At 39.4% G+C, this 17,500-nt stretch overlaps 1 protein-coding gene across 8 annotated transcripts in view; it reads left to right on the forward strand.

Moving 5' to 3' along the window:
• The window catches only part of LOC115212902 (ras-responsive element-binding protein 1), a 251,127-nt gene that overhangs the window by 191,622 nt on the left and 42,005 nt on the right, over positions 1–17,500 (forward strand). For 5 of the 8 annotated variants that reach the window (XM_036503908.1, XM_029781710.2, XM_036503907.1 and 2 more), the window contains 2 exons: positions 8,341–8,390; positions 10,792–11,052. In XM_036503908.1, coding sequence (XP_036359801.1) covers positions 8,341–8,390; positions 10,792–11,052 — 311 coding nt within the window. Of the gene's footprint in view, positions 1–8,340; positions 8,391–10,791; positions 11,054–17,500 lie in introns of those variants that run through there. The other 3 variants (XM_029781713.2, XM_029781714.2, XM_029781716.2) reach the window with 2 other exon arrangements.

Raw genomic sequence — 17,500 nt, forward strand, 5'->3', positions numbered from 1 at the left:
AAATAGTTTTTCTTTTTTCAGGATGCAATCATATTATTCATAAATAATTAAAAAAAAACATGTCCGAAACAGCTGTAGTGAAACCTTAAGCCTTTTGTGTTCTTTCTTTATATAAGAGAAATTATGTTTAATGAATTGTATTAATTACATTAAATATTATGAATTGCTTTTAAAACGCCCTTAGGCATTTTGTGTGTGTGTAATATATATACACCTGTGTATATGTGAGTGGTATTAAAATAAATATGAAGTAAACTACATAATAGCTATATATATATATTAATGGTTATACATATGTAATACATAATAGTTATACATAATGGTTATATATATTCAATTATAAACCATTTTATCTTGATTAGAAGGATAGGAGTGACACACACCTTCAGTGAAGCAGGCTTGAGCAAGGAGAGCAACTTACCTTGCCTTGCAGCACATCACAGTGGCTGCTTCAAGAGTTGCAATGAATTTGACATGTCCAACATTATTCCAGCATTTTATCCTCACGACCTTTGTATCTGTGGAGTGGAATTTAACCTATTTCGTTTGGTGCTAATATTTCATTAGTATCAACATGATGTGAATGTGTGTGTGTGTGTGTGGGGGGGGGGGCATGTAGAATTGTAAACAGCTTAGCTTGCTTTCTTTTAAATACAATGTCTCTATTATTATTATTACTTTGGTTTGGCTCAGGTTTGGTCTTGTTCCTGGTAGGATTTAGGTTACTACCTGTAGGGTTACTACCTGTAACCTCAGGATAGGTGTCCACAAGTTTTCAACAGTCTTTCAAGTGCTCTCAACCCTCTTGATACTACTACTACTACTACTGCTACTACTACTACTTCATCTTCTTTTTCTTCTTCATTGTCATCGTCTTCATCATCATCATCATGTGGCATGCTGGCAGAATTGTTAGCATGCTGGACAAAATGCTTGGAATTTATTTTATCCATCGTTACTTTCTGAGTTCAAATTCCATCGTGGCTGACTTTGCCTTGCATCTCTTCAGGGTCAATAGAAAGAAGTGCCAGCTGGATGTTGGGGGTCGATGCAATTGACTTATTCTCTCCTCTGAAATTACTGGCTTTGTGCCAAAATTTGAAATTATCATCATCACTATTAAGGCGGTGGTGAGTTGGCAGAATCATTAGCATGCTGGGTGAAATGCTTAGCAGTATTTCGTTCTGAGTTCAAATTCTACCGAGATCGACTTCGCTTTTCATCATTTCAGGGTCGATTAAATAAGTACCAGTTATGCACTGGGGTTGATGTAATCGACTTAATCCCTTCCCCCAAATTTGAGGCCTTGTGCCTCCCATAGAAAGGATTATTATTATTGTCATCATCATCATCATCATCATCATCATTATTATTAAGGTGATGAAGTTCTTTATGTTCTGAGTTCAAATTCTGCCAAGGTTGACTTCACCTTTCATTCTTTGTGGGGTTGATAAAATAAAGTACTAAGTCAAGAACTAGGGTTGATACTATTGACCTATCCCTTCCCTTTAGGGATCCAAAAACACCTCAGTATATTTGGGAGAGCAGAGGATGTTGTTTAGCTCTCACAATACAATATGCCAAAATGGAAAAACTAAACTAACATCTGCTCAAGATATGTTAGATGAGGTCAGCACATGAAGAGGAATACTCCAAGGTGATACACTCACATCACTATCCTTTGTGGTGGTTCTGATCCCCTTTTCTATTGACCTTGAGCGAGGCTTAATCATGCCATGAATTTATCAGTGGTGAGGAAATGCACCACCTCCTGTTTAGAGATGACCTGAAATTATTTGCCAAAAGTGAGAATACTTTCGATTCATTGGTCCTGACTGTTAGAGTTGTGAGTGATGACATGGGCATGGAGTTTAGAATAGATGTGTGGTACCAATAATAAGAAGAGGATAAATATCCAAGTCAGAAGGGATTAAACTCCCAGATGTGCTGGGTTAATCTGAGCAATGAATGAAGGTGAGTAATACAAATGCATAGGTGTATTGGAAGTAGATAGAAGGAATGAGAGAGGAGGGGAGGAATGAATATTTCAGGAGAGCGAGAAGGTGCTAAACTTAAAAGTGAATGAAGAGAAAAGCATTTGTGAGGGGTGTGACTAATACAATATTCTGCTGCTTTCCTGAACTGGACTAAGAAGGAATTAAGAGACATAAGCCATAGAACCAGAAAGAGACAATGTCCATGTATAGGTCATTACATCCCAGAAACAGTGTTGATAGGTTATTCCTTCCATGGAAGGAGCAGGGTGGAGAGGACTGATATTAATAGAGGTCAAAACTGTACCTGAAAAATAGAACTGAAAACCTGATTTAGCTAACTGCCAGAGCAGAAAGAAACTATGGAAACGGTGAAAGAACAGAGGGCTGTTGGGCAAGTGTCTTCTTTAAGCTCAGGTTGACCAAAGCCCTTTGAGTAAAACTGGTTGATGCAGACTGTATGAAAGCTCATTATATTGTGTGTGTGTGTGTGTTCATGCTTCATAACTTAGCACTTCAACGAATAGAGATTGCTAAGATAATTATTAGACTTGAGAGTAAGTGCTGGATCAATATGATCAACTAGAATCCTTCAAGGCTTTGCCCTAGTATGGTTGCAGCTCAAGAACTGAGACAAGTAAAGATATATATATATATATAATGAGATTACACACACACACACACACACACACACACACACACATAAAAACAATTAATTTGTGAACAAAAGTATATCTTGCTGAAAACTAGTGAATAATGAAAAAAGAAAAACATATTGTTGGATTTGTTTTTGGCAATGGTGCAATAAAAACTAATGACTTTTTGTAATTAACAGAAGAGAAAAAAGAAAGAAAAAAACTTTAACATTAAAATGGAAAACTTGACTTGAAATCTATCTAGAAAAAAGAAAAAAAATGAAATGAAACAAGTGTTGGACCTCATGGAGGCAATGGCTGAGTTCATTTGGCATCGTGCCATGCTTGAGAAGAAGACCCATCAAGTCAAGTAAAACCGCAGTTGTGGCAGATACTGGTGTTATACAAATGGCACCCATGCCAGTGGCACGTAAAAGCACCTAATACACTCTTGGAGTGGTTGGCATTAGGAAGGGCATCCAACCATAGAAACCATACCAAAACAGACTGTAGTCTGGTGTAGCCTTCCAGCCTTGCCAGCCCTGGTCAAAGCACCAAACCCATGCCAGCATGGACAATAGAGGTTAAATGATGATAGTGATGGGATATATATATATATATATATATATATATATATCTTTAATTCTTTATTGCCCACAAGGGGCTAAACATAGAGGGAACAAACAAGGACAGACGAAGGGACTAAGTCGATTACATCAACCCCAGTGAGCAACTGGTACTTATTTAATCAACCCCAAAAGGATGAAAGGCAAAGTCAACCTCAGCGGAATTTGAGCTCAGAATGGAGCAGCAGACGAAATACCGTTAAGCATTTTGCCTGGTGTGCTAACAATCCTACAAGCTCGCTGCCTTCATATACACACTAACACACACACACAGTGGTAGTGATGACTGAGAGATAGAGTTAGAAGACGGCAATAGTTTTCTGGCAAGGTTAAAGGAAGTCTTCACTGAAGACATCTCCTTAAATCATATTTTCAAGAAGGCAATTCTCACATCCTCCACCTTCAGGATATTCTTTTTTTTTTGTCAGTCGAAGGCCAAGGGGATGGTGGTGATGGGTAGGGAGCTTTCTCAAAAAATCCTATTTTGAAATAAACCCTTTTTTTTTTTAACTTCCTTAAAAAAAACAAAAAACAGTTGTCATGTCAGGTTAACATTAACTGGTTTTCTTTTACCATTTTGCATTCCCAGCCAGGGGTCCCCCCTCACACACACACATACAAACACACACACACACACTTCATTTCTTGAAATCAACAGGTTGGCTGGTTGCCTGGCAAAAGTTGCAGCTATTGTCTGCAGCTGTGACCTACTACTACTACTACTACTACTACTACTACTACTACTACTACTACAGTATATATATATATATATATATAAATTCAGCTTCACCCAGCTAATGTGCATGTATGTATACACCCAGCCCATGTCTTATTGATAATGCATTGTCAGCTCACATTACCTTTGTGTGTGTGTGGATATATATATATATATATATCCACACACGCATACATACATGCATACACATATATTACTGTGTGTGTGTGTGTGTGTATATATATATATATATATATACATACACACATATATTACTGTGCATATATATATATATAATATATATATATATATATACTTATATACACTTTTTTTTTACTGACAGTACTAAACAACAAACATTTAAGATATTTGTTTGTCTAAAGTGTTTATTGTTTAGTGTTGCCAGTGTTTAACCCCAGGTCATCTGAGACAAGACAGACTGATTCACCTGTAATCAAATAACCAGTTCACTACCTTTGTGGTCATTAAAATGCTGACAAGGTATGGCTTGACGGGGATCAGGCTGTTATTTCTAGGAAATCGTCAACATGTAGATATTCTGATGTTATCTTGTGTTGTTGTTGCATCTTGGCCCTCGGTCTTCAAATGTTGAACAAATCTATGATCAATGGTATTCAGATACAGATTGTGGCAAAAAATAGCATAGATTCACCATTCTTGATTCTAACTAGAAAGGGTATGACCTAGTCAGCCTGTAATGACATGCATAAGATCTGGTCATCAAATCTAAGTAGAGACTTTAGACTTGAAATCCTCAAAGCCACAGTCGAACCAATTCGACTATATGGCTCAGAAACCTGGACATTATCAAAGAAGCTTGAGAGGCAGTTGGATGGAACCAAACTCGCCTCCTTATGAGAGCTCAAAATCTCTCGTGGAAGCGTCATCCAACCAAAATGCAAATATATGGGAAACTACCACCTGTGTCATCTCTTGTGAAAGGTAGGAGAGTCCAGTTTGCTGGACATTGTTGTAGAGCTGAAAACAAGGCAATTTCTACTCTTCTCTGGAAGCCATCTACTCGCAATACCAGAGGGCGCACACTCTCCTACCCTGATGTAATCTCCAGGGATACAGGCATCCAGCAACAGGACCTCCATAATGCTATGATGGACCGTGAAGTCTGGTGTAGCATGGCAAATTCCATTGTCTCGACCACGGTCGAACAATGATGATGATGATGATTGATTAGCATTTTTGCAATAAATACATTTTATATAGAAGTTAAAAAAAACCATAATGACACTTTGAGAAATGGTAAAACATTAGCATCAGTAAGATGCCATTATCCTTGCCCTAACTTTACTCATGCCACAGCAATGGCTGTGTAAATCATGGGTGGTTTTTCTGCCGCATCCTATATACCCAGACGCTGTGATGTGATTTTGAGAGATTTGCCTGTTATTTCTTGCATGTAGAACGACTGCAAAGAGACTCCATTTGTACGTGTGTGTGTGTGTTGTGGTCTGAGTCTAATATAAATAAATAACTACAACAATACTAACTGCGCTGTATTTTGTTCATTAATTGACTTCAACAAAAAAAATTATCAGCGTAATTAATTAGATTGAGTCAAACTTGAATGAAGCCACTGAGGTGACAACTGCCAGGTAGACTGGCACACGGCTTGTATTTATTAGCTTTCCTTTCCCACATTCCCCCTCTCCCTCACTTTCTCTCTCTCTTTCTCCCCTCTTCTCTCTCTAACCATTATATATATTATATATTTTTTTTCCTGTCTTTCATCGCATTGTTTAAGTCAGTGGTTTTCAACCAGGGTCCATATAACCCTTGGGGTTCCATATAACCTTTGGGGGGTCCATATAACTTTTGGGGATCCATATTAGATTTTGTTGCTGAAAATTATATGCAATAAATTTATGTAGTTATACTTTGACAATCCACAAAATATTTTAATAATTTTTTAAAAGCAATTCCTAATATTTAATTTTAAAGGTCTAATAGGGTTCTTAAAACATCGAATCGATCTGTGGGTCCAGCTGAGTGAAATTGAAATGAAAAGGGATCCAAGAGCAAAAAATGGTTGAGAACTGTTTGTTTACATTGATGCGTTTGTAGACTTCATAACTTTCAGTGCTGGCACCAAACAGATGTTGAAATTACCAAAGATGTTGTGATGTGTTGTTGCAGTTGTTATCACTGATGTTGAGTGAGGGTGGTGATGATAGTGATGATGATGATGATGATGTGACAAGCTGCTCTTTCTCTCATTTTTTTAAAAGACTCACTCTAGGGCAGTGTTGTGAATGGCAGAAACTTTTACGAACAGCAAATGGCTCCTATTTTGTCAATTCTTTGGAATCGCCAGAGAATCCGTTCAGTGGCATTGCATAGCTTTTCACCTGTCTGCTCCATCATCGACTGAGAACAGTTTTTGATGTCTCATTCTTCAATTCTAAACACTATGTGAGATGTTCAATAAAGAGTGGATATTATTAGTGTTGTGTCCATCCAGGGGAAGAGTGGACTCTCAGACAGTTGAATTGTGATTGATAAGTGCATGATTAATGTAAGATCAAAGATTTATTTTGACTAAACATAAAGAGCAAAACTTTATGAGGTGGGTAATACATCTTTTATGAAGTGGGTGTGCACATCTTAAATACACACACACGCATTACATACATATATACATACATATAGACAGACGCATACATACATATACGTACACACATGCGTACATACATACACATGCACATACATACATGCTTATGTACATACGTACATACATACATACATACATACGCACACACCTACCTACATACACACACACCTACATACATTCATACACACACCCCTACATACACACCTACATACATACAATACATTGGTTTCAAATTCTGGTTGAAGGTATGCAGGTTCGGGAGAGAAGTTCAGTTGATTGCATCGACCCGAGTGCAAAACTGATACTTATTTAATTGATCCCAAAAGGATGAAAGGCAAAGTTGACCTTGGTGGAATTTGAACTCAGAACATAAAGGCAGATGAAATGCCACAAAGCATTTTGCCTGGTGTGCCAACAATTCTGCCAGCTACATGCAATACGTTAATGTGTGTGTGTATGCATGCACTGTGGTGGTAGAATGGTTGCTTAAACCTTTGTCTCTTATGTCTTTAACTGCAGCAATTAAATTCTAATCATTAATTAAAAGTTTTACTCGTTTTCTACAAAATTACTTTTTGTCCCCCACCCCACCCTCATAAACACATTCTGGTACTTCTTTGCTCAGAAACACCGAAATTTGTTCCAGCATCAAAATCCTCTCTCTCCCTCTCCCTCTCTGTCTGTCTCTCTCCCTATCTCCCCTGCCAACTTTAACATTACTGTATCATCTGCCCCACTTAAGCCCCCCCTGCAGCATCATTGATCTCCCCCACCCCTTATTCACTGTCCCCTACATTCACCTTTCAACCCTACCCTATCTCTACAATTGTCACCCCACAACCTTCCCCACTTCTTATCCCTCAACACTTCTTCTTCATTCATAACACTCACCCCTCCCCTCATCCATTCCTTATCCCTCACCCTTCCATACACTCATGCAATCTCCATCCACCCACCCACACTCTTGGTTTCTCTGTCCCCACTCATTTCCATTCACCTCATGCATTGAGAATCCACCCTGACATCTCATCACTGCTATTTTAATCTCTTCCCTACTCCACCCCAATACTTCTAAAATGTGTGAGCAACCACATGGCACCTCTACTGCAAACGAACCTGTTCTACTCTGGTCCCTTCTCTCATCTCTAAGCATAAACTTGCTTCTTTCAGGGTGCAGAGTCTTGTAAGTTGTATGACAACATCAACACTGCTGATGCCCTGCAAGTAACACCCAGTCCACACTGTAAAGTGGTTGGTGTTAGGAAAAGCATCCAGCTGTGGAAACCATTTCAAAGTTGATACTGGAGCCCAATGCAGTCCTAGCACCCACCAGCCAGATCCTGTCAAACCGTCCAACCCATGCCTGTATGGAAAACAGATGTTAAATGATGATGATGATAATAGACAATAATTTATTAGTCATACTGCCTTCACATTTGTGTTTAATCTTTAATCTTTAGTGGTTTTTAAATTTTATCTTACTAAGTCTTCTTTGGGTCTTCCACTCTTAACATTACCTTGATCTATGATGGGCTAGAAATGGCTAAATTTGAGTCTATGACAAGTAAACCAACAATCCTACAGCCCTTTGTATCTCAGTGACTGTAATTCAACCTGAATTCCTGGCTAAAAGCCAGGAACGCTGACCCTTTCTGCTGTTCCCTATAACATCGTTGTTTTCTTTTATATTTATAATAATGACTCATTTTCTTTTCTTTTGTAGCTTCAGTTCATGTTGGAAAGTTTGAACTACAGAAATCCAATGGCTATGTTGTAAGTTTGCTTTTTTTTTATTCTTCAAGATTGGCTAAATTATAGGAATGTAACATTTATCAATCTCTTCGTGCTCCAATATAATGAATTAACTTTACAAAGGCAAAAGTATTTTTTAATTCTAACATTTCTCCAGAAACTTAAGCATGTCGTGACAGTTAACTGGACTCGGATAATGTAGAAGAACATGTTCTGCTTTAAAACGCCATGAAATTTTGACCTGCTATCCATGAGAAAGTAACCATAATACTTTACTCATTTGACTACTTCACGTGTACATTATGAAATTCTGTAAGTTATATTTTGAAACATTGGGCCTCGCGGACATCAATTTTGGTTCTTGTTTAAGACATGAAAATTATCTCCCTTGATGGTAAGTAATTATTTCCCCTGCTGTCAAGTAATTATCTCCCTTGTAGTCAATTACTGAACACTTTCAAAAGCGCAGTGAAACGAAATATTTCAAATCAGGAATCCAAGCCTGGGCCAGATTCTATTGTTATGGTGAAGATTATGGATATCTTGTAGAGTTACGACATTTTATTAGGCAACCTCTGAGTTGTGCTGGTGTCATGGAAAAAGCACCCATTCCACTCTGTAAATTGGTTGGCATCAAAAAGGATGTCCAACTGTCCTCGTTGGATCCTCTCAAACCATCCAGTCTTTGGAAGACATTAAATGATGAAGATGATGATGAGAGGTTGACTTTCATACATCACCATTCATCATCATCGTTTACTGCCTGCTTTGCATGCTGGCATGGGTTGGACGGTTTGATATGGAACTGGCTAGCAAGGAGCTGTCTAGACTCCAACTGTCTGTTGTGGCATGGTTTCTATGACTGGATGCCCTTCCCAATGCCAACTGCTTAACAGGGTGTGCTGGGTGCTTTTTAAGTGGCACCAACACCTGAAACGACAAACTTGTATGCATAGAAGACAGTGATTTTACTTCGTTTGACACATCTTATCAAGTACAGCAAATTGCCATGTCTCCCAGTCCCTTGTCATTTCGTCAGTGAAGTTCAGTATCCAAAGATCCTTTCTCACCACCTTGTCCCATGTCTTCCTGTGTTTATTCCCTTCCACAGGCTCCCTCCACAATTAAAGATCAGCACTTCTTTACACAGCTGTCCTCATCCATACACATCACATGACCAAACCAGCACAGGCTTCTCTCTCTTGTGCCACAACAGCTGATGCCTTTTATACCCAGTTTCCCTCTTAAATCATTTACACTCTGTTGCAAATGCACACTGACATTATGCATCCAGTGGAGCCATGCTAGCTTCGTAGGTGGTCAGCTGGCAGAGTCGCTAGCATGCCAGATGAAATGCTGAACAACTTTTTGCCTGTCCTTACATCTTGAGTTCGAATTCCACCAAGCTTAACTTTGCTTTTTTAGGGTCTATAAAATAAGTACCAGTTGTGTATTGGAATCAATTTAATTGACTTACTCCTCATCCCATGAAATTGCTGGCCTTGTGCCAAAATTTTAAACCAATGTTGTTGTTGTTGCTGCTGTTGTTGTTGTTGTTGTTTGCTTCCACTGCAGAATCGTTAGCATGCTGGGCAAAATTCCTAGCGGCATTTCGTCTGTCTTTACGTTCTGAGTTCAAATTCTGCCAAGGTCGGCTTTGCTTTTCATCCTTTCAGGGTCGATGAAGCAAGTACCAGTTGCATACTGGGGTCGATGTAATCAACTTACCTCTTTCCCCAAAATTTCTGGCCTTTTCCCAGAATTTAAAAGCCATATAAATACATGCTTACAATAAAAGAGTTGAAATTCCATCAAGCAGGATTCAAAGCGAAGATGTTAATGCGGGTCTTTGAGAAATTCCTTTCATGGCATTTACCAAATTAGATTTATTGATAAATAATGAAGGGTGGAAGCTAAGGGATTTGATTAGAAAACCATTTCTTAAAATCTTGAATCTTTTATCGTTTACTTGTTTCAGTTATTAAACTGAGGCCATGCTGGGTCACCACCTTGAAGAATTTTAGTCGAATGAATCAACATCGACTTTTTTTAAAACCTGGTACTTATTCTATTAGACTCTTTTGTTGAACCCCTGAGTTAGGAGGATGCAAACACATCAATATTAATTGTCAAGTGGTGGTGTTGGGGGTCCAACACAGAAACAAAGAGGCACACACACACACACACACACACACACACACAAATGAGATGGGTTTCTTTCTGTTTCCATTTACCAAATCCACTCACTAGGCTTGGTCAGGTTATTGTAGAAAACATTTGCCTAAGGGGCCACGCAGTGGAACTGAACCCGGAACCATGTGGCTGGGAAGCAAACTTTTTACCTCACAGCCATGCCTGTAGAGTAGACAATAAAAACGAAACAAGCAATAATAAGACAGCTTTCCTTGTTCTGCTTTTGCAGGTTGCTAAGAGTGATGAAGAGCCACATGCACCACTTCTTATGGATGCCAAAAGTATCAACAGCCCAGCTGGAGTACAGTTGAGTTCATTGCCTGAGCATTTCATACTGGCACCATCCAAACCTTCAACATCAGCTGGTTCCAATAACTGTTCTCCCTCACAGACCACACTTTCCAAACATCAACTGAAAATGGATCCAAATGCAGCAGCTGGCAAAGGGAAAAAATCCAAAATTCCTGCAAAACGTAAAAGCAGTGGCAAGGTAGGCTATGAGGAGATCATTTGCTATCTTGCTTCTCTCTCTCTCTCTCTCTCTCTCTCTCTCTCTCTCATGCTCTCCCTCCATCTCTCTCTCACATGCCCCCTCTCTCACATGCCCCCCCCTCTCTCACACACATGCACTGACACTCCGTCAGTTACAAAGAGTATTCCAGCTTCCTCGTGAAATTATTGTGCAAGTGGCTGAGCACTCCACAGACACGCATACCCTTAACGTTGTTCTCAGGGAGATTCAGCGTGACACAGAATGTGACTTGGCTGGCCCCTTTGGAATTACGGGTACTACTCATTTTTGCCAGCTGAGTGGACTGGAGCAACGCGAAATAAAGTGTCTTGCTCAAGGACACAACATGCTGCCAGGAATGGAACTCATGACCTTACAATTGTGAGCTGAATGCTCTAACCACTGGGCACATGCCTTCATATTATTATATGCTAGATGAATGATCAGCATATATGTTACATGTATATACACAGAATTTGGGATATATATATATATATATATATATATATATATATATATGAGCTGATGATAGAAATGTCGAGTTGACTAATCTTGAAACGTACGTTGTACGACCACACTTGGAATTCGCATCATCAGTTTGGAACCCCTATCTTGCACAGAACATTGACCTCCTGGAATCTGTCCAGAGACGTGCAACCAAACGCATACCCTCCATCAGACACCTACCATATTCTGAGCGCCTTGTTTCCCTGGGCATGGATTCACTGAAGCTCCGGCGTTTGGCGACGGACTTGGTAAACACCCACAAAGTTATCAACCACCTCACCAACAACAACACTGAACACCTTTTTGATCTCCATGTGTCTAACACACGGGACATGCCTACAAAGTCAGAAAACAATACAGCTCCCATAACTTTCGGAAACATTTTTTCACGCTCAGAGTTGCTGAAGCATGGAATAAACTGCCTGCGTCAGTTGTTGACTGCCATGACACTGCATCTTTTAAGGCCCTCATGCTTTCCGAAATCCGCCGAAACTACACCTGATTATATATACACTTTAGATGAGTTGTAGTGCACCTGAGCACTGTACACAATTATTATTATTATTATTACATCTCCCCCCACAGCTGGAATATGGAGAAGATTTCATAAGGCAAAAAGTGATGTCAGTCAGCTGAATGAAAGAGGAAATCGTTTTTGCCTTATTTGAACCATTTTGGTTCCAAATCCACCTGAGACCACGTTTTTGTTCTCTGATATAAAATTGCCATTTTAAAGTAACACAAGTTTAAAACCTTCCATCAAAATTCCATTCTAATTTATATTCCAATCACTGCTTTAGTAATGACAAAGTTATTTCACTAAATACTTTATTATTTTCAAAATTAATTGAAATGGCAGTACTCCAGCATGGCCACAGCCTCAAGGCTGAAACATGTAAAAGAATAGCAGCAAAGTACAGTTCTGTATTTAAGAGATGATGAATTATGTACCTTATTTACATTATTTACATTTGACAGATATTTGTCCTCCTCTTGTTTGTTGTTAACACAACATTTTGGTTGATATACCCTCCAGCCTTCGTCAGGTGTCTTGGGGAAATTTCGAACCTGGGTTCTCATTCCTTTGGTATTTTTCTTGGGGTTAAGAGCATGGGCTACTAACCCCAAGATTCCGAGTTTGATTCCTGGCAGTGACCTGAATAATAATAATAATAATAATAATAATAACATTGAAAAATACCTCAGGAATGAGACCCCAGGTTCAAAATTTCCCCAAGACAACTGATGAAGGTTGGAGAGTATATCAGCTGAAATGATGTGTTAACAGCAAACAAGATGAGGACAAATATCTGTCAAATGTAGATAATGAACAGCAAAGTATTTCAACAGAAATACGGGAACAGAAGGATTAAAGAATGATTAAGAGTTGAGAGAGAGTGAGCATTATGACTAATGCATTGCAGCTGGTCAAGCACCAATCTAGATGCTTCTTCACTATACTATTGTCTGTTGATATTGATTACATGAAAATTAACCATGAAACAGGAGTTTGGGTGGCAACATAAGATGAATATTGAAAGTTTTGTAACATATTTTATTGATTGTGGAAGTTGCTATAGATTATTGAACACTGCTATAATTCTTTGCACATATATTGATTGTGTGTGTTGGTTAGTGTAGGTTTTTTTCTGATGAAAGTTTGAGGCGAATATGTGTGCAAAAATCAGCAAATGTGTGAGAGTGGAAGCTAGACAGACTTGATGAAGCTCTAAGCTTTTATAAAGTTTTTAAACCAGAGGTTCTCAAACTTTCTGAGCCACTGCTCCACTCAGTCACATGATACCCCCAGTGCCCCTACCTCTATTTTTATGTAAAAATATATATTTTATATTTTACTAATTAAAAATACTATGAATCATTTGATATTCAATATAATATATTTGTATACAATACTATAATATAATAAATTTATAGCGTCCCCCAATCCACTGTCTTCTTCCCAACACTTTTTCTTTCTCTACTGCCCCTTCCCGACTGCCCCCTTAGGCACCAACGCCCACTTGGACCCTCCCAATGCCCACTGGGGAGCAGTAGCGCCAACTTTGTGAATGTATGTCTTAAACAAAGATGTTCTGTTTTAAAAGGTAATTAAAACTATTTCAGTATTATTGGGTTCCTGTGGATTGTTTGGTCCCTAAGTTGTTGCTTGTTTAGCTTCTGTCTGGCCCTGATGGGAGCAAACTAGTGAGAGTCACCTGGTTGGTGACTAGCAAACTATGATTGCAACAAGTGAGTGCAGGTGGGGGAGAAACAAAAGGGCTAGATGTGAGGGAGAACAAACTTAGATACCTTGTGGTATTTAGTTAGATTTCTTTATATCCTGAGTTGAAATCCTTTCAGTGTTGATCTTGTTTTCTTCCGAGGTTGAAAAACAAAATAAAGTTATGTAATGGGGAAAAATAGGATTCCTAAATTTATGTTTACGTGTCAATGGAAGGATATCAGAAAAGCTAATGGTGTTGTTGTTTAATTGTGATCAAACAGTCATGTGATCATGTGTATTCCATCCATGCCCATCATACCTCTTTAGGGCTTTCTGTGTCCTTTCCTCATTCAAGGTAGTAGGCTGTGATTTAAGGGAGATTTGGCTGCTATTTCTGTTACATTGAGTGACCAAGTAGGAGCTTCCTACTGTTGTTGCTATTCTGTGCCAGGGTGACTCTGATCTCTGAAGATAGTCCATCTGTGGCCATCCTGTCATATTCTTCTTTTTACAAACTAAGTCTATCCACAATCACATTATCCATCGTTTCTTTCTGCCTTTTAAGACAGAGGCTGTAATATGAGGGAGAATTGGCTACTATTTCTAGCTAGCAGGTCAAGTGATCATGTAGAGGCTCTCTCAGTAGTTTGTTGTAGTGATGGTGGTGGAGGTGATGATGGTAGCAAAGGTGGTGGTGGAGGTTGTACTGATTGGTGTGTTGGTTGTGATGGTGGAGGTGATTTTAGTGGTGTGGTGGTGTGTGTGAGCATGTGTGTGTGTATGTGTATCCATCTATTTGTGGGATAGGGTGTCCAATACCCCTTTCCAGCTGCTGTAATCTAAATGGTTATTAGAGCTGGAGTGTAATTTTGAAGGACATTCTTTGCCTGTGAGCCAAGAGAGGGAGAGGGAGAAAGTGGGGGGGGGGATGGTTCTGTGTTTACTGCTGACTAGCTGGCTGGCTAGTTGGTTGGTTGGCTGGCTGGTTGTCCCTTCCTCATTCTGCTTTTTTCTTCAGTGACTGGCTAGATTGGTAGGCTGAGTCTTGTGACTTTAGGAGTTGTGCGTGGGGGTGCGGTTGTTAAGATTATTCCACACCCACCACCTGGAGATAGGACATGTACTCCGATGAGAGAGAGAGAGAGAGAGGAGTGGGGAAAACCAATGTAAGAGAGAAAGATTCAGGTCTTTAAAGATCGGCAGTTTTGTCTTTACTCAAACCGCTTTTTTGTGCCAACAATATGGTGAGGGTGGTAAGAGAGGGGGTAGAAAGCGAGAGAGAGAGAGAGAGAGAGAGAGAGAGAGAGAGAGAGAGAGAGAGAGGAGAGAGAGGAGAGAGAAAGGGAGGTTTTACAGAATAAAAACAAAGGTTTTCTTTTGATATTTAAAATCTTGCTTGATGGAAACTATGAGGAAGCCCATTTTGAAGGACCATTCCTGTTTCTGTGGAGCAGATGTTGAGGGCGCATGAGGTGGGGAGGGTCAAAAACCTCAACTGAAAGCAATAGAACTCCTCCCCTCCCCATTTCTACTCAAAAGGCTTTTATTTACCATATTTGATGGCGCTGGCATCGGCCATGTACGGATGGTGCTTTTTATGTGCCACCAGCACAGGTGCCAGGGGAGGCTGGCAATGGCCACGATCAGCAGGATTGAGGGCAAAGTCGACCTCAGTAGGATTTGAGTTGAGAATGTAAAGAACCAGAATTAAATCCCACGAGGCAAATTTGTCCAATCTCTAAGGATTCTATCAGTGCACTACTCTTCATAGTTTCAAACTTAAGCACAAAGTCAAAAATTTAAGGGAGGGATCTATCAAAAGAAATGAATCTCCAGTACTTGACTCATACTTTATTTTAACCCTTTAGCATTTAAATCAGCCTAGATATTCTACCTATTTTATGGTCAAACTGGCAAGATCCAGGCTCTCACACCTATTCTATTAGGTTGTCCAGAAAGTTCATGCCAATTTATAGTAGCTTACCTTTCGATTTATTTTAGAACGTAGTTGAGTCCATAAAATAGGATTTTACTACACCTCCATTTAGAGCACAGTTTAAGCTACCTTTTTGTGGAAGAAGGTTTATGTTCCTATAACCTGTGTTAATTCTGTAACCCTTTAAAATGGAAGATAAGAAAGTTCATTTTTGGCACTTGATGCTTTGGGAACTAGACAAAAATTGCTGCAGCTCGGCTGGGATGTGTTACCCCCCACCCATATTCACCAGATATTGCTCCTTCGGATTTCCAATTATTCAGGTCTCTGCAGAATAGTCTTAATGGTAAAAATTTCAATTCCTTGGATGACATAAAAAGATACCTTGATGAATTCCTTGCCATAAAACCACCTCAATACTGGGAAGAGGGTATTTTCAAGTTAAAGGAAAGCTGGAGACGCATTGTGCAACAAATTGGTTCATATATATATGTACACATATATGTATGTAACCAAAGACATTTCTCTCTGCAAAGGACAATGGCCATCTTTGCTTTCCACTGTTCTATGTGAGATGCTGCTTATGGTAGCATGCGGTGAAGATGAGAGGGGTAGTAATGTGGCCACCCACACTCCCTTTTGCCTTCTCTTTCATAAAACCAATTTGAGAAATTGCCGGTTGAAATTTCAATGTCAGCAGCTGTGTGATGTCCTTGAACAAGACACTCTCCAATAGCTCAGTTAGTGTAGTTGTAAGTAGATTGCACAGAACTACAATAAATGACTGCAACAGTCAAATTGATGAGTGTTTGTTTAGTTTGCAGGGATGAATTCAACATACCAGTTGCATACTGGGGTCACACTCTATGGTATTTACAGTCTTGTGCCTAAATGCAAGAAATTATTATTGTTGTTGTTGTTATTATTATATTATTATTATTATCATCATCATCATTAAGGTGGTGAGCTGGCAGAAATGTTAGCACGCCGGGCGAAATGCTTAGCGGCATTTCATCTGTCTTTACGTTCTGAGTTCAAATTCCACCGAGGTCAACTCTGCCTTTCATCCTTTTGGGGTTGATAAATTAAGTACCAGTTGTGTACTGGGGTTGATCTCATCGACTGGATCCCTCCCCCCAAATTTCTGGCCTAGTGCCTAGAGTAGAAAAGATCATCATCATTATTATTATTACTAAGGTAGCAAGCTGGAAGATTTGTCGGCATGCCGGGTGAAATGCTTAGCTGCATTTCGTCTGGCTGTTTTGAGTTCAAATTCCGCCAAGGCTGACTTGGCCTTTTATTATTTTGAGGTCTTTAAAATAGTTCAAGTAGCACACTGGGGTCGATGTTATCAACTTGCCCCCCTCTCCCAACACTGCTGGCCTTGTGCAAAAACTTTGAAATGTCTATATTGTTATTGTTGTAGAGGGTTTGTAGTTTTCTGATGTTTGTTGGAAGTGGTCCTTGTTGTGTTTGAAATGTTCTCTCTTTCTATGACTCTGACTGTTGTATCAATGTCTTCATCCTTCTCCTCCTCCTACTCTTCCCTGCCATCATCCTCTCTTTTAGCCTCTCATCCTTATCATCTGATATTCCATCTTTATCATCATCATCATCATCATCATCGTGATCATCACTATCCCCTCCCTCTGCTACCACCTTTGTCATCATCACCAAAACCACCACCACCACCATCAACATAATCATTGCCATCACAATCATCATCATCATTATCACCATGCCCCTCCTTCCACTACCAT

The sequence above is a fragment of the Octopus sinensis genome, linkage group LG6, assembly GCF_006345805.1.
Source record: "Octopus sinensis linkage group LG6, ASM634580v1, whole genome shotgun sequence".
In the NCBI taxonomy this organism is placed as follows: domain Eukaryota; kingdom Metazoa; phylum Mollusca; class Cephalopoda; order Octopoda; family Octopodidae; genus Octopus; species Octopus sinensis.